This window comes from Thamnophis sirtalis, unplaced genomic scaffold (genome assembly GCF_051295495.1).
Source record: "Thamnophis sirtalis isolate CommonGarterSnake01/CBP01778 unplaced genomic scaffold, rThaSir2_p1.2 scaffold_10, whole genome shotgun sequence".
NCBI lineage: Eukaryota > Metazoa > Chordata > Lepidosauria > Squamata > Natricidae > Thamnophis > Thamnophis sirtalis.
The window spans coordinates 46,634,448-46,653,177 of NW_028261390.1; the positions used below are offsets into that span (position 1 = coordinate 46,634,448).

General features: G+C 36.4%; 1 protein-coding gene across 2 annotated transcripts in view; it reads left to right on the forward strand.

Annotated features, from left to right (window-relative positions):
• Positions 1–18,404, forward strand: part of ACSL1 (acyl-CoA synthetase long chain family member 1) — a 54,997-nt gene extending 36,593 nt beyond the window's left edge. Inside the window, exons 11-21 of one of the 2 annotated variants that reach the window (XM_087724529.1) lie at positions 48–125; positions 4,932–5,066; positions 5,500–5,634; positions 7,490–7,585; positions 8,407–8,479; positions 11,117–11,205; positions 11,899–12,015; positions 13,536–13,679; positions 13,953–14,054; positions 17,453–17,524; positions 17,946–18,404. In XM_087724529.1, the coding sequence (XP_087580655.1) occupies positions 48–125; positions 4,932–5,066; positions 5,500–5,634; positions 7,490–7,585; positions 8,407–8,479; positions 11,117–11,205; positions 11,899–12,015; positions 13,536–13,679; positions 13,953–14,054; positions 17,453–17,524; positions 17,946–18,086 (1,182 nt within the window). In that variant the 3' untranslated portion in view covers positions 18,087–18,404. The remainder of the gene's footprint in view (positions 1–47; positions 126–4,931; positions 5,067–5,499; positions 5,635–7,489; positions 7,586–8,406; positions 8,480–11,116; positions 11,206–11,898; positions 12,016–13,535; positions 13,680–13,952; positions 14,055–17,452; positions 17,525–17,945) is intronic. The other variant, XM_087724528.1, reaches the window with a different exon arrangement.
• Positions 18,405–18,730: the final 326 nt, after the last annotated feature.

Here is an 18,730-nt window from a genome sequence, read left to right on the forward strand (position 1 = left end):
GCATCTGTATTTTTAATGTCATTTTTAAGTAGTTTCGTCTTTTGCAGAGTGGATATATAACAAGCCCAAGTGACACACATATTTCCTTTTTGCCTCTTGCACATATGTTTGAAAGAATAGTCCAGGTAAGTAAAACTATGTATGCCGGGTTACTTGCAACAGGTAAATCTTTTCTTAGACTCACATGATTTTCTTAATGTTGGTTCCCCAAATAAAAATTGGCAATATACAATTCCCATTCAATACAAATCCATTTTCTGCCCTTGAAGTTGAAGGAGTGATTAAGAAATAATTGCTCTTTTTAGCCCAACCATTTTATAGGGCTGTAGATAAAAGTGCTGAAGGAAGTTTTATGCATGCTGCCTTTAGCTCCTGAAGGAAAGGTAGGATATAAGTGTAAAAAATAAGAACAACTCCCTGCCAATATGATCATTGGTTAGGAATGATAGTTGTCCCAGCAATACATAGGAACCAAGAGCTAGAACTTTTTAAATCTGATAGTGAATAAGGAAAGATGGGATATCAGTGTGTGCTACCTTGAGATCCCAAATGAAGAAGAAATAAATATAAAGATGTCTAACGTACGTACGTACGTACGTACGTACATACATACATACATACATACATACATACATACATACATATATATATATATATATATATATATCAGCACTAATACAACAACAAAAATGTAACAAAAAAGGCAACAGTAAAAAAAAAAAATATTGGGTTTCTGCCTGGATATATATATAGCATATCTCTGTCAAGGTCATTGTCTGTTATTCTTTATACCCAGCCACACTGCCTTTTTAAAAAAAATTCCACTAGCATAAGCAGACCAAGTTGAATATACAAAATCTGCAGGATACTCTATGTTTGCATTTATTGCTAATACTTATGGTTTTGTTGCAGCTGAAGAAGAGTATAGTCTCAGCTTTATATTGTATACTTTTTTTTTCTATTGTGTTCTGTGTGCACTGAAGGTGTTTTAATTTATACATGTATTGTCTTGTAGGCTATCATAATTGCTTATAATTAATTGAATCCTTTTTAGTCCTATTGGATTTAGAATTTTGTTTGAAAAATAATGTATAGCCTTTATTGTCATTGTACATCATGTATCATGCAATCCATGACAACAAATGCAAACAACATAAATAATTTAATCCCTATGCAAGTAATTAGGAAAAGAAAAAGAAAGGAAAACTAGTCATATGTTTCCGAGTGTGCTTGGAGTGATTATGGTTATGTTTAGGAGTCTGGCAGTCCAAGGATAGAAACTATTTTTAAACCTATTTGTTCGGCTGGCTACGCTTTGATTTCTTCTGCCCAATGGTCGAAGTGCAAAGAGACCTGGGTATGAATCATCTCTGAGTATCTTCCTTACTCTGCTAAAGCAGCGAGACCTGGTGATGTTATCCAGTGGTGTTAAGAGGGCAACTAATGGTTTCTTGTGCTGAATTGATCGCTCTCTGTAGTGCCTTCCTGTCTGCAGCAGTTTAATCTCTGAGTAATTTCATTTTTCTTATATCGATAACTACAAATTGAAAAATACATTTATTCCTGAATGAACCTAATGGGTATTTAAATACAGATTTCACTGAACATAAAATATTCTTTAAAAATTAAAAAATTAATTAAAAAAATTAAAAATGTTGTCATCCTGGATAAGAAAATATGATATGAATTAAGTGAAAGATGGTAGCAATCTCAATTGGCTGCTTTCTTCTTTGATAATGAAACTGTTTCTAAAAGCACAGCCTCTTCAGATTTCATTGACAGTGAAATAACATAAGATGGCAAACAAACATGAAGGTATCTTATGTGTGTGTGTGTGTGTGTGTGTGTGTGTGTGTGTGTGTGTGTGTGTGTGTGTGTTGTATTTATGCTGATAAATAAATAAAGGGAGACTAGTATAGATCTATTTCCAGCTATTTAGCTCTCATCAGCTAGCCATACCCTTACTGGGATTCGAAGCTAGCTGATGAGAGCTAAATAGCTTGAAATAGATCTATATTATATAGATCTATATATATACATATACATATATATACACATACATACATATACATATACATACATACATACATACATACATACATACATACATACATACATACATACACACATACCTTCCCTGTTACAATTCTACTAAGTTTCTTAGTGACGTGTTGGCTAGTGGAGTACATGTAGCTGCTTTAACAAGTCATGGACAGGACACATATTCTAATGCAGTTACTACAAATAAAAACCCAAGCATTGGACAGAACGTTGTCCATGGGGTTGCGATGGTCAGACATGACTTTGCAACTAACAACAACAACAACAGTAATTAGCTAAATTTTTTATTATGTTGGCTTAGGAATTCTGGGAGTTGAAGTCTATACATCTTAAAGTTTCCAAGGTTGAGAAACATTGCTCAAGTCCAAGTAGTACCTTTCTATCTTACATTTGCATGCAAGCTGAAGCCAATTTTGGGGATGTGTTTTGGCAGATAAAATTCTAGGCTTATTCCCCAGTAATGAAGGCAAACATGGGTCCCAAGATAATGTTGCAGGATCCAATCTGAATCTTTCATTAGGACCAGAGTTTTAGTCTTCCAAACTTTTGGGTTTGTACTGGAGCCCATCCTTGGGGAACTTCTCTCTCTTCAGAATGCTCTCTCCATAGTGATTGCTGTAACATATATTGCTTTCCTGTCTTGAAATTGGCTAAAACACAATGGAGCTATTATTACTAAAATAATAAAACAAAGCCTGCTCGGGAGACATAGATACCAACTATGATGTCAGATCCCAGGGACAAGCAACTAATGACTTCAGATAATTTGCCTATAGCATTCAAAATTCTGATTATTTGCCACACTGGCTGAGGCTTATTAAGTGTCTGGTGTCCTTAGACTATTTCTCAAGTGTTTCAAATATAAACAGAAACTTCATTACAAATCAGAGAACAATCTTGATCAGCCAGTTTCAAATTGTAGTCTTAGTTCTACTTTAGCTCTCTGATGTCACAAGATTAGTTATTCTTCCCTTTTCCGTAGGAGGAAGAAATGATATGTTTGTATGATATTTATAAATATAGTATTAGCTAACCAGGCAGGTGGTTTTACACTAATTTTTCACCGCTTCAGGGATGGAGACAGTTAAGGTGGATATGTTTGGAGTTACAAGTACAGTGGATATAAAAAGTCTGCACACCTTGGTTAAAATGCCAGTTTTTTTAGATGTAAAAAAATCAGATCAAGATCAATCAGATTCCCCCCCCCACACACTTTTTTTAAATATAACAATTATCTGTACAGTTTGTTTTTAGTGGAAATCTTTTAGGGAGCAAAATCTCACTAAAAATGTATCATAATATAGTTGCATAAATGTGTATGCCCTTAAACTAATACTTTGTTGAAGCACCTTTTGATCTGATGGCAGCAGTCAGTCTTTTGGGTAGGAGCCTGGTAGCTTGGCACACCTTGCCTTGGGAGTCTTTGCCCATTCTTCCTTGCAAAAGCTCTCCAAGGGCATCTCCTGTGTTCAGCCCTCTTCAGTCATCCCACAGATTTTCAATTGGATTCAGGTCTGGGCTCTGGCTAGGCCCTTCTAAAACTTTGACCTTTGAGGTCGGAAGGTTTTGTGTCAAAATTGATTTTTGGAACTGTTTATAATTCTCTCCACCTTGACTAAAGTTCCAGTTCCAGCTGAAGAAAAGCAAACCCAAAGCATAATGCTGCCACCACTATGTTTCACTAGGGATGCGGTGGCTCAGTGGCTAAGACTCTGAGCTTGTTGATCAGAAAAGTTGGCAGTTCGGTGGTTCTAATCCCTAGCACCATGTAGTGGATGGAGTGAGCTCCCTTTGCTTGACCCAGCTTCTGCCAACCTAGCAGTTCAAAAGGATGTAAAAATGCAAGTAGAAAAATAGGAACCACTTTTGGTGGGAAGGTAACAGCTTTCTGTGCTCCTTCACCGTTTAGTCATGCTGGCCACATGACCACAGAGACATCTTCTGACAGTGCTGGCTCTTTGGCTTTGAAACGGAAATGAGCACCACCCCCTAGATTCGGGAATGACTAGTAAATATATGCAAGGAGAACCTTTACCTTAAGCTTCTTGGTAAGCTCTCAGACCTATTTTCTTGTTTTTTCATATATATTTTTTCAATTTTGGAGGACACCCCATTCTTGGTAATGTCACTGTTGTGCCATATTTCTACTTGGTGATATCTGTCTTCACTGGTGTGTACTCTTTACTATTTAACATCAGTTTGAATATGATTGGTGAACTCTGAACACAGCCACATCCCTACTCATTAGAGAGTGTGCACACTTATGCAACCATGTTATTGTAATTTTTTTATTATTTCCCCTACAAGACTTTACTTTGTTTTTAATTGAATTGTAGTTTCCATGTTATATTAAAGGTGAAAAAAAATTCTGAAGTAATTTATCTTGGTCTGATTTTTTACATCTCAAAAACTGGGCATTTTAACAGGGGTGTGTTATATCCACTGTATCTTAAGCAAAGAAGTGACTTTAAAAAGTCATCTACTAAAGAAGTAATGTGCCAGATGGATAGCTTATATTAAGGGATTGTTCAACTTTGCCTCCTAGTAAATTTTCTGTAACTAGAAAAAAGCCAGTTGTAAGAGTGGAAGCTGGTGAACAGTCTAAATTTAAGTAATGCTATTAATAAGCAAATATAATTTTAGGAATATGTCAAAGTGGCTGAAGAACAAAAGCTTTGTCTGTGTGCTCCCTAACTATCAAACAGATTATGCTGATATGTATGTGGTGCAAAAGGGAATGCTGATAACTTGGGCTGCAGTGATAAAATAAACCAACTGCTCCAATTTCTGCTCATCTTTTTAAAAATAAGCCAATTAAATTTTAATTGCCTTGGTATATTTTGGATTCTTTCTTTCTCTCTTGTCCTTAGTGTGTGGTTCTTTGCCATGGGGCTCGGATTGGATTTTTCCAGGGAGACATCAGGCTACTCATGGATGACTTAAAAACTTTGCAGCCTACGGTGTTCCCTGTGGTGCCAAGATTGTTGAACAGAATGTTTGATAAAGTAAGTCTGTGTGAAACTGAACAATAGTAGGCACCCTTGCTTTCCATGACATTTCCGGAAATCACTTTTCATGCTTTGGGAGTCTAAAGGTAGAAAATAAAGCATATTTTGATTTGTAAAAACAAAGCTCTTATTTGTATCTAAGGGGTGAAACCGCAGCAGCAGTCACTCAATGTTGCAGCAGCGTTAAGATCTTTCCCAAATGTTATTTGCATTTGTATACAACCACGAAACTATGTCTACTACAGCCTACGGTAGATGGGGTGCAGAGTGGGCCTGATCAAAGGATTATAATGGCTCTATGATTAGCAGTGGAAAATAGCAAGCAGGAGTCCTCAAGCATTTGTTCAATTAACAGTTAGTGGCATAGGATGGTGAAAAATATATTCACTTGTTTCTATGGCATCTTGAAGAAAATTGCACTCTTTTGCAGATCTTTCAACAAGCAAACACTTCATTTAAGCGGTGGATATTGGAATTTGCTTCCAAGAGGAAAGAGGCAGAACTTAGAAGTGGCATTATTAGAAATAATAGCCTATGGGATAAAATGATTTTCCGCAAAGTACAGGTAACCTGATTGCTGATTATTTTGTGAGTTGACTTACTTTCTGGAAGTTCTTGATTCCAATATTTTTTAAAACAATCTGTGGCTATGAAATTAGGGCAATTGTTTATTAAATCATTGATACATCCAGATTAGCATGTTTTATAATGCTAGACAACCACCACTTAATGTTTCAGATGGAGATTTTATATTAGAGGGCAATGTATTGTCCTCCAGATGTGTTTGACTGGTAGATCCCATGAACTTTCACAATAGACCACTGTATGATTGCTTAGACTTCTTATTTAATCTTATCTGGTAGTAATAAAATTTGACTCTAGGATCCTTTACATATAGAGTGCATACTTATCTATTTCATTATATCCTTTTCCTATAACATAAGAATCCAGCTAACATAACATACAGTTAGTCCTTGACTTACAATCATTCATTTAGTGAACATTTAAAGTTACAACAGCACTTTAAAAAGTGACTTATGACTGGTTTTCACATTTACAACCTTTTCAGCATCCCCATGGTCACATGATCATAATTTGAGTGTGGCAACTGGCATGTATTTATGACAGGTGCAGTGCCCCAACATCATGTGATCACTTTTTATCACCTTCTGACAAGCAAAGTCAATGGGGAAGCCAGATTCATTCTTAACAGCTGTGTTACTAACAGAACAACTGCAATGATTCACTTAACAACTTTGGCAAGGAAGATTGTAAAATGGGGCAAAACTCACTTAACAACTATCTTCCTTAGTGGTGGAAATTTTGGGCTCAATTATGGTCACAAGTCAAGAACTACCTTAGTATAATTATTCAAAATTGTTTGAATTTAGATTGTGGTTTTAAGGAAGTGAATATTGGAATATTTGTTTTGAAGAAAAAATATATTTGCCTGTAGAAGACTCAAAGTAGATTTCCAATGGCAAAGTATTGTTTGATGTGTGAGGTCATTCTAACAGGCAGTATCATCTCACAGTCAGAAATAGCAGTTTAACCTTAGTATCTTTCTCATAGTGACTCGATACATATGTGTAACTGCTGGTTCTTGTAAAGTGATTCTAGTGATTCTGATTTCACCCAGTCTAGTGAAGCAAGGTAATCGAGGGTCTTTTATGCAGATCCATAGCTCTTTTTTAATTTAGATATTACATTTTTTTAAAAAAAATCTGAAAAAATATTTCTATTCTGAAACCATAGTACTTGTTTCTAATTATGAGCCACTCAAAAAAGTGCTTCCAGGTTGTCCTATATGACCCAGGATGAGACAATCCATAAAATGATTGTGTTACACATGTGTGAAGTGTTGTTTATGTAGCTATCATCATATGCAACAACTATATATGAGTGGTATAGCTGGAATGTCTATGTGAGGAAAACAGGCAGGAGAAGGAAAAATTAATCACATATTATGTGTATTTGGATATGATACAGTATGAGGCAAATATGATTCCCTTCCTGTTAGGGCAGGAAAATTCATTATTGTGTAAATGGAATAGGTTGCCTCTCCTTCCTGGTATAGCATTGCCAAGTGAGGCCCAATATGGTCTTTCCTAATACACATGTTTGGTTTTAGAAAGACTATTTAACAATATTTCATGGCCTGTGTTAGTTTTAGATGAAGTAACAGGGCAAAATGTATCTGGCAGGCAGCACTGCAACGAATGCTCCTGGAAAGAATAATCCATTCATGTGACTCCAGGCTGCCTTTAAACACACATACTTGGAAAGAGTTCAGAGAATTTGGGCTATTGAATATACTTCCAAGTATGATCCAAGTGCCACTCACCATAGATTTTTGACTTCCCTGTGGTTGTTGAAGTGACAATGTTTGATGGGTTTGTTTGTTTTTTTCCGTTCCTTAGGCAAATCTGGGAGGAAAAGTCAAACTAATGATTACAGGAGCAGCTCCTGTTTCTGCAAATGTATTGACCTTCCTAAGAGCAGCTCTTGGTTGTCAGGTGAGCTTGGACTGTAACTAGAATGAAAAATGTAATTTTCATTACATTTCATTTCATTACAAATGTCATATCTTATCATCTTGAGGTTACAATTAAGAGAACTGGACTAATTTTTTTTTACAAAGCACTTATATGATTAACTGAGCACAAGAAGGGACTGAAGACCATGCAACATCAAACAGTATTGAAAATTGGATTGTGAAAAAAATGGTATTATTGATTCTCCAAGTGACACGTGAAGCTTCTCTTAGTTATTTGGATTGTGCCCATCTAACAATCCTTTGCCTAAAACACAAAATCAGTTATATAAATAAGAAATTTATAATTATTAGCTTAAAAAAATCAAGACTCAAGAATTGTTATCTTACATGAATGTAGTCTTTTTCAGACTGGAATTACCTATAGGAAACTCAGCTAAAAGAGTTTTACAACATACCATTGGTATATCTGGAACCAAAAATAATTTATTCTTGATGTGTCATTTGAAGTATTAGAAGACAAGATTAATGTTAGGTGAAGACTTAGATGGCATTTCTATAATTAAATTAAACAAGCATTCTTGGAAAATTCCAAATTTAAAATAGGTAATTGTTTAAACTATTGTTAACAATTACCAATTATTACCAATTGTTTAACACATTATTACCCATATGGCATATGACTGCATATGCTGAATAAAAATTAAATTGGAAAACCAAGGATGAAAAGGAGTTCTACGTTTGTTCAATAATTATGTATAAGGTGTCTTGAGAAATGATAAAATAGAATTCTCATTGGATGGTGAAAGCTTCAGAGTCTGATCTTTATGTTCTGCTTCACAGTTTTATGAAGGCTATGGACAAACCGAATGCACAGCTGGATGTTCTCTAACAATACCTGGTGACTGGACTGCTGGTAGGGCTTTTTAAATTTGTTAAGACTTATACAATTTAAATCAGGGCAGACAAAATATTTATCAAGAAACTTCAATGGTAAAATTAATCAGAAGTGAGAAGCAAGTCCAGCAATTTATATTATATTACTGTATTTTTCGGACTATAGGATGAACCGGAGTATAAGATGCACCAAGATTTTGAAGAGGTAAATTAAAAAAAAAAAAGTTTTTGCACTTTGCAGGCCTCCCAAACCCTCTGCATGCCTCGTTTTTTGTGAAAGACAAGGGGAGACTGAAGGGGGGTGGGTGGGAACCAAGCAAAAAACTGGCTATTTTTCACGAAAACAGGCCTGCTTTTTTGCAAAAAAAACAGGGCATGCATAGGCGTTGGGAGGCTTGTACCGTGCTCCTGAGGGCTAGTGGGAGGGGGCAAAAACAGCCAAAAAACTAGGGAATGCATATGCTTTGGGAGGCTTGTAGAGTGCTCCCAGGGGCGGGGCGGGCAAAAATGGGCAAAAAACAGCCTGTTTTCATTCGTTTTTGCCCCCCCCCCCCCAGCCGCCGGGAGGTCTTTGCAGATCTCCCAAAGCCAATGCATGTCCATTTTTATGAATAGGGTGGGGTTTCGGGAGGCCAAAAATGCTGTATTCAGTGTATAAGACACACCCAGATTTTCACCCTCTTTTTTGTGAGGAAAAGGTTCATCTTAAACTCCGAAAAATACAGTATATTCTATTCTATTCTATTAATGACTAGAGTAATTAAATCTTGCAGATTGGTATGATAGTGGCTAGCTTCGTAATGCTGGTCTATCTTCACTGGCTACTATGCATATTAGCTGAAGGTGATGGGGGATATAGCCCATTAATTTTGGGAATGTCAGGATTGAATATCACAATTTAGTTGATCCACAAGTAAATTGAACTAAATTATTTGTACTTGCCCTAGAAATTGTGGCATTTCATTATTTTAAAGAAATGGTAGGGATGGGAGGGAAATTGCCTTCCAATCAATCAATTTATTCCCTGCAGATATTTTTTCTACATATGACTAAGCAAGTCTGTGTGTGAATGCTTATTATTTATTTGGAAGACAGGAATGTTTAGTTATTTTTACTCTAAATGCAAGTTATCTGAAAACGTCGCTTTAGCTACATTTGTGGTCTGAGAAAGAAATGGTTATTCATCCTGCTTATACATCAGTGTTTGCACAGTTCTCTAATTTCAGTCCATAAAAAAGATCTGATTTTGAAAAAAAAATCTTTTCATCTTTATACATGGGCTACCTACTACTATCTAGCATCTATTTTTTGTGTATTACTTAAGTCAATTAGCTGTAAAAATCTGTGATCTCACTACATGGTCTCTGAAGATCTGACTCTAGAAAGACATATTAACTTCTACAACATGATTGTAATATTTGGGGATTACAAAATTGTAGGACCTATTACATATCCTGATTTCAATACCTGTCTTTATTTTTCAATCAGTATTTGTGGATAATCTAGCTTGTTCAAAAAAAAAATCTGAAGTGCAGAATCAAACCAAAATTATCAGAGTTTATGCTCTCAGATGGGTGCTCTTTGCATTGTCTTTATTCCATCTTCCTTCCTGATAAAAGACATAGCCAATGTAAATTATATTATATAGTGATAACAGTGACCTTAATAGTGCTTGTTCAGTAGCATGTCCAGTATTCAGTTAAACCATTTTGTGTAGAAATGAAATTATTACTTTGTATAGAAATGGATTATGAATATTCATAATTCAACTATTATAACTTCACTGCTTCAACCACATGTCTGGCAGCAGATGTCCAAAGTATTCTTATTGCTTTTTTGTGTGTGGGGGGGGGGGGGAGAGGTCAATCAGATGTTGCTGCAGGATGCTATTTGTCTGTCTTTCTAGAGCTAGAGCACCTCTTGTGGAGCACCTTGGAAACGTGACAGACCAGGCTAGCAATCTTAGGCTGCCAAACAACTACCCTGTATTAGCATTGTAGTCTCCTGGCTAATGTAACATGGCCATTCAATCAATCAATCAATCAATCAATCAATAAATAAATAAACCATCCATCCATCCATACATACATACATACATACATACATACATACATACATACATACATACATAAGCTGTTGGATTAATACTGGTTATATACAGATGCTGGTCTACTCCCTGTCATGGAAATTTATTGGTTTTTTAGTATAGTTTGTTACACTCTGCTTAACCGACCATAGACATTGGGAGAATAAAATGATGGGAAAACTCCTACTTAAACTGTCTTCAGCTTCTAGAGAAAAGGTGGTATATAACTCAATAAAAACAATAATAAAATAAGTATATGCAGAGAAAAGTTAATAAGAACTATCAGTAAGAACAACATGATACAGCAGTTCCCATGAGTGAAATGATGCAAGCTAGCAGAACTACCCTCAAGTCCTATTCAGTTCAAGTTCAGTTCAGTACCATATATATTTGCCTGAAACTATTCTTAGAAATGGACTTTTCAAACTATATACTATGTATGTGTGAATGTGTGTGTGTGTGTGTGTTTTTAAAAAAATGCATTGTTTATTAATAACCTTTATTCAGAGTGACTCTGGTAGCATATGGTTAAAAACAACCCAAAACAAAATATTATTATTCCACCAATAGGTCATGTTGGTGCCCCAATGCCTTGCAATATCATAAAGCTGATTGATGTTGAAGAAATGAATTATTTTTCTGCCAAAGGAGAGGGTGAGGTAAGTTGTGCTATCTGAACTCCAAGGCTTGGCTTTTCCAACACTTAACCTCCCATTCTGGCTTGAGTTGGCAGAATATGTCAAACACAGTTCAGCTAGATTAGAAACTTTTGCAGGCAAAAAATTAAGCCTTAACATAATAGTTGATTGCCTGCTGCAGAGCAGCAGATGTAGACCCTTCATACAGTATTAGTGGATGTGTGTGAGGGAGACAGACAGAGAGAGAGAGAGATCTAGAGATTAAAAACTCAGTTTTCTTCTTCCTGCATTTCTGAGGTTATAGACACTTAGCAGATCAGGTATCAACCTTGGCTAATTGCGATGTGTTTCTATCATGGTCCTTTCTAGCCTATGAACTGCTGGTCCCTGCTTCACCAGTTTTAGTTTTTACATGTAGAACTTAAAACATACCCAAATGTCAGAAAATCTCTTTCTGTTTCACATTGCATGTTTTAAATTTTAAATAAATACATTCTCTATTCTACAAGAATTAGTTCAATTTTTTTTTAAAGGTATCGTGATTTTGATCAGTATTATTTACCAAAACATTAGCAACTTGATTAAAAATAATAACAAGTGAGCTTAGGAAGAATCAGTTGGTATAGTGAATGAACATTATTTCCATTCCTACATAAAACAGTAGGATAATCAGTTTTATGGTGTATTTTTAAGCACAGTCCATTTCTGTTCCAGATTTGTGTAAAAGGAGCAAATGTGTTTAAAGGCTATCTGAAAAATCCTGAAAAAACAGCAGAAGTTATTGACAAAGATGGCTGGGTACATACTGGAGATATTGGGAAGTGGTTATCGGTAAGCCAGTTTGTAATCAAATGTATTTTGTGAATAGACAGAAGAGATTTCTTTAATCAATGGGTTACTTCACTATTTTAGTGCTAGAACTTTTCTGTTGCAAGCTTGCATATTTCTGTGACATTCAATCTATTGATCATCTATAGTACAAGTGTCTTATAAAACATGGTACCATCAACTTGGTTGTCAGCTTTTTCCATAGTATAAACACTGAGATGATTTTCAGTTTAGATATCAGATTCCTAGCAATTTTAAATATTATTGCCAATCCTTTCTTAGTACTATGTGCTTCATTGGAACAGATAAAAATTCAGCACGCAACTGTCTAACCCAGTGTTTCTCAACCTTGGCAACTTGAAGATGTCCGGACTTCAACTCCCAGAATTCCCCAGCCAGCGAATGCTGGCTGGGGAATTCTGGGAGTTGAAGTCCGGACATCTTCAAGTTACCAAGGTTGAGAAACACTGGTCTAACCTTTCATGATGTTATCCATTATTTAATATAATTAAGATCTTTGTATATACAGAAGGAGTGTGATATAGATACATATAGACTGTGATATAGAAACTGCATTAGCTACAGTTCCAGCAGGATGTGGAAAAAGGCTACCATATAAACCTGGCCATAAGCAAAAAAACTGTTTTCACTGTACATTTTTCTTGTGCTGCAGCTAAGTTGGAAGCGAATCTGTTCAGTTTCAGAAGAAAAGTTCTTATGTGCATCGCCAGTCCCAGATTACCACAAATTGGTGTGGTAGAAGGGACCTTAGTAGAATATTTATTGTAAACATTTATAACAATTTCCTTGGTAAATGCTGTGAAGTTACTTTCAATTGAGCAATTATTTCTTTTTCTATCAAGAACATACAGGTAGTCCTCGACTTACAACACAATTGAGTACAACATTTCTGTTGCTAAGCAAGGCAGTTGTTAAACGATGTTTATCCCATTTTGCGATCTTTTGCCACAGTTAAGTGAATCATTGCTGTTGTTAAGTAAAGTGTGCAGTTCTTAAGCGAATCTGGCTTCCCTCATTGACTTTCTTCGTCAGATGCCAGCTGGGAAAGTCATAAATACATGCCAGTTATCAAGTGTTCAGATTTTGATCATGAGACATGGAGATGCTGCAGTGGTCGTAAGTGTGAAAACAGGTCATCAGTCACTTTCTTCAGTGAAATGTCACTAAATGAGTGGTTGTAAGTGGAGGACTACCTGAATAAGATTATAAGAGCACAATGAAATGGCAGGCAATAAATCTGATGGATGAACAAACAAACAAATAAATGTGTTTTGTGTTTTGCTAAGTTTGTCTCAAATTACAATTATGGGCTGTTGAAATAACTTAGAGAAATAGTCTACTTGTGCTGTTCAAATAAATATTTTTTTTAGTGGTAATCTTGGCTTTTAAATGAATATTCTTCAGAATTGATCTTGCACTTGACTCTCATTGATTATGGGATAATGTAAAGCATGAATCTTTTATGAATTGAAAAAAGTTTTTTTTTCCTACTGGTTTTGTAGAATGGTACCCTGAAGATAATTGACAGAAAAAAACACATATTCAAACTTGCACAAGGAGAATATATAGCACCAGAAAAAATAGAGAATGTATATATAAGGAGTGAGCCTGTTGCTCAGGTGTTTGTCTATGGTGAAAGTTTGAAGGTAGGTATTTGTTTTTAAGAATGTCTTAGAAATGTCTAAAAAGTGAATAAAAATATTTACCATGAATAAATGTTGCTTTGCTGTGAAGATAGACCAAAGAGATTGGTCTGATCTCCAAGGGCAGGCCTTCATTAGCTTTGGTACTCCAGCACAGATCTGTTGTTTTCTATTGTGGCAAAAGGTGTAACTTGGCTTCACCTTTTGCCATTAAAATTTTTGTAAAGTGGCTGATCCAGTAATACAGTTGAAGTGTTTGTTCTTATCTGGCTTCAGGCTTTCCTAATAGGAATTGTGGTACCAGATCCAGACATATTGGTCATCTGGGCTAAGAAAAAAGGCTTGGGAGGCTCTTATGAAGAACTGTGCAAAAACAAAGTAGGTGATTTATTTTTTTCCTGATTACAAACCTGTTCTGACCCCCCCCCCCCCTTTCACAGCTCGTTAACAAACACAGGCAGGCAAACTAAAAAAGGACTTTTCTCTTTATCAGTTTACAGTTCAAACTGGCTTCAAGCCCAGAAATAACATAAACATAACTCTCCGATAAGAGTTCAAAACAAAAGCTCTTACAAACGCAGCAGTTCTTCCACAGTCTTCACAGATCAGGTTTACACGAAACACCAAAGCACTTTTCCAAGTGTAACAGGCATAAATCACGATTAGTAATCACACAATGTTTTACCAAACACGGAACACATGAAGGAACGTTAACTCCAGCAACTGGGGCATGGCAGCATCTCTCCTTTTATCTCCAAACCTCCTCCCACAAGCCCCAGCTGCATACTGAATTTTGTATCCCGAAAAAACTCTCAGCAGAACTGCTGAGTCACAACACAAACCCTAGTAAAGGCTTGGTGTAAGCTTGCTTGTTTTTAAAACCTTTCTTTATCTATGCAGTTTCCAGTGTAGGTAAAAGAGTTAATGTAGGAAATGACCAGGCTGACCCCGAGGGAGTGGGTCAAATGCATAATCAGTCTCGAGTCCCTTTGCACCCACAAGAGATCTAAGTCCAGCCCACCTTGAATTCCGTTGATTCTTACCTACCACAATTCTTGTAGAGAACTTCGGATTCTTGTAGAGAACTTAAGCTTGCAATAAACCTTTATATTCATTTGAACTACCTCGATTTCCTGATTTCACTTGACAGTTCAAAGATTACATTCATACAGGTGAAAATCGAAAAATTAGAATATCGTGCAAAAGTTCATTTATTTCAGCAATGCAACTTAAAAGGTGAAACTAATATATGAGATAGACTCATTACATGCAAAGCAAGATAGTTCCAAGCTGTGATTTGTCATAATTTTGATTATTATGGCTTATAGCTCATTAATACCCCAAATCCACAATCTCAGAAAATTACAATATTGTGAAAAGGTCCAATATTCTAGGCTCAAAGTGTCCTACTCTAATCAGCTAATTAATCCGTAACACCTGCAAAGGGTTCCTGAGCCTTTAAATGGTCTCTGTCTGGTTTAGTAGAAATCACAATCATGGAAAAGACTGTTGACCTGACAGTTGTGCAGAAAACCATCATTGACACCAGAGGTGGGTTCCTACCAGTTCGCACCTATTCGGTAGAACCGATTCATCAAATCTACCGAACCGGTTAGAAGAGGTTCTACCAGTAGACCCGGAAAGCAGGCCACACCTACAGAAGAGGTTCCAAATTTTTTTGAAACCCACCACTGGTCCTTGGATATGATTATTCTACACTATCATGCTCACATTTATAAAACTCAGTGCCTCTGTGAAAGGTAAGGATGACTACTGTGTTTGTGGTGCAATCAGACCATTGCATGTGTTGAAGATGCCTTTTAAAAAACAAGTTTACATCATATTCTTATGCATGCCAGTGCTGTATGTGAGGTAATTTAAGGTGGTTCTGACAAGTGTCGTCGGCATCTTCATATCCGGTCACATGGGTGGCAAGTCATTCCCACAAAGGAGGCCACACCCACAGAGTAGGTTCAAACAATTTTTGAAACCCACCACTGATTGATACCCTCCATAAGGATGGAAAGCCTCAAAAGGTAATTTCAAAAGAGGTTGGATGTTCCCAAAGTGCTGTATCAAAGCACATTAATAGAAAGTTATGTGGAAGGGAAAAGTGTGGAAGAAAAAGGTGCACAAGCAGCAGGGGTGACCGCAGCCTGGAAAGGATTGTCAGGAAAAGGCCATTCAAAAGTGTTAGGGACTTTCAGAAGGAGTGGACTGAGGCTGGAGTCAGTGCATCAAGAAAGAGCCACCACACACAGACGGATCCTGGACATGGGCTTCAAATGTCGTATTCCTCTTGTCAAGCCGCTCCTGAACAACAAACAACGTCAGAAGTGTCTTACCTGGGCTAAAGAAAAACAGACCTGGTCTGTTGCTCAGTAGTCCAAAGTCCTCTTTTCTGATGAGAGCAACTTTTGCATCTCATTTGGAAACCAAGGACCCAAAGTATGGAGGAAGAATGGAGAGGCACACACTACAAGATGCTTGAAGTCCAGTGTGAAGTTTCCACAGTCTCTGTTGATTTGGGGAGCCATGTCATCTTCTGTGTTGGTCCACCACAAGTCCAGGGTCAACACAGCCGTCTACCAGGAGATTTTGGAGCACTTCATGTTTCCTTCTACAGACGAGATTTATGGGGATGCTGACTTCATTTTCCAGCAGGACTTGGTATCTGCCCACACTGCCAAAAGCATCAAAACCTGGTTCAATGACCGTGGGATTACTGTGCTTGATTGGCCAGTAAACTCGCCTGACCTAAACCCCATAGAGAATCTATGGGGCATTGCCAAGAGAAAGATGAGAGACATGAGACCGAATAATGTAGAAGAGCTGAAGGCCGCTATTGAAGCATCCTGGTCTTCCATAATGTCCTATATACAATCCTTGTTTTATTGATTGCATGTAATATTCTAATTTTCTGAGATTGTAGATTTGGGGTTTTCATGAGCTGTAAGCCATAATCATCACAATTATGACAAATCACGGCTTGAACTATCTTGCTTTGTTTTACATTTTAAGTTGCATTACTGAAATAAAGTAACTTTTGCATGATATTCTAATTTTTTGAGTTTCACCTGTATGCATCTGTCATATGATTGTGTTTTAGTCATCATTATGCAAAGCACAGAAAAAGAATAGTAAGCAAAAGAAAATGGCATACCATTTTGCCTCTGAAGATGCCAGCCATGGTTGCCAGTGAAATGTCAGGAAATCTGTTACTAAACCTTGAAGCTCTACACTGCCCCAAAGCAATTAGATTTGGACTAAAAGGGAAAAGGAAAATATAACTAAGTTCTAGTAATATGAGAAACCCACATAATACACAAAGGATCAATTGCTTACAACTTAAATAAGGAGTTAACTCATGTTTTGCATTGGTATTGTAATAATTGCAACAGTGGAGGATTTGCATAACCAGGGCAAAAAACTCAGCACACCGTCCCTCCTATCAACACACAGTGTTGTTAAACTACTAGGAAAATAATTATCCTTAGCCATTTTGAATGACCTAGGCTAGGATTGGGTCATTTTTGTTCCTTCTGGCCTTGATCTCACGGGCTAACACACCTGACTTGTGTGTGGGGATTGTGCTACAAAATAATAAATCATTGCTTATCATTGGTCCTGATTTTTTGCAAAGATAGCTTCTAATTAGCCCTTATAAGTTAAATAAGTGCAGTGCGCCTTATTTATTATTTGTGGTCCACAAATAAAAAATAAGACTCATATTTTTGTGATATTGTTCCGTAACACTATGCTTTGAATCCCAACAGGATTTAAAAAAATACATTCTGGAAGATATGTTGAAGACAGGAAAGGAGTTTGGCTTGAAGTCATTTGAACAGGTAGGAATTTCAAATGTTTTCCTATTATTAACCTGCTGTAGTTTCTATGTGAATGTCATTTTGGGCTGTAGGGTTACAAATATTAATTGACTAATTACAATGAAATTAGCAAGATTTAATTTTTAAGGGAAAAATTTAACCTACTTTTGCAGTAAGACTACCATCCTTTTTGGTTAACATTTTATTTTAAAGGAAAGATAAAATTGTTTTTTTCTTATAAATATGGGTGATTGGTTTCAATAAACAGCCTATGTAATTCAGTACCTATATTAAATCCCTACTAATATAGAGTATCATTTACTGCTTAAATAAACTGGTTCAAATACTATTTCTGTTCTTTCACAGTCTAATTGTACTGTACATGTAGCATTGTTCCTAAATAAAAAAATTGCAAAGTCTGATTTAACCTTTACTTTTTCAGATCAAAAACATCGCCCTTCATTCTGAAATGTTCTCTATTGAGAATGGCCTGCTAACACCAACGTTAAAGGCAAAGAGACCTGAGCTGCGTAAATACTTCAGCTCTCAAATAGAAGAACTCTATGCTAATGTCCACATGTAACCGAAGGAAACTATTAGAGAGAATGGCATTTGCTATTAACCATCATATCTATGAACAGACTGCAACAAATACGTGAAAGGAAACAGTGCAATCATTAACTTTTACACAAAGGGGTACTCAACATAGGAAAACTGAAGAATAATTGAACTCTGCCTTATTGTCCACTTGTGTCGCAGACCATTTTTTACAATGACATACAACTTCCTCAATGCGCCTTAAAACTGTACATGTTATCTATGTGATTTGTAAGTTATTTAAGACTTCAGCCAAAAATGTGACTCTCAAGGCATGTAAAGGGATATGTGTGTTGCAACCACATTCATTGTTTTTATTTCATTGTACAGCTGGTAATCATTTTCCAAAATATTTGATATATGGAGATTTTTACTGCATAACAGCAGAGGAATACTGATAGGAGACTGAACTTTATTTGTGTCTGGGTGTAAAATGTGGCAGAATCACAGCTGCCTAGGCTATTTACAGACTTTTTCGAAGCTTTATTTAACATTGTGGGATTAATGCAATGAACCACAAGATAAATGATCAGATATTTTAGCTTTATAATTTGTGGGAGTGGGGTGTGTGGGGACGACTCCAGATGAAACTTCCTATGTAATTCAAGATGTCAGCTTCACAAGCTACAG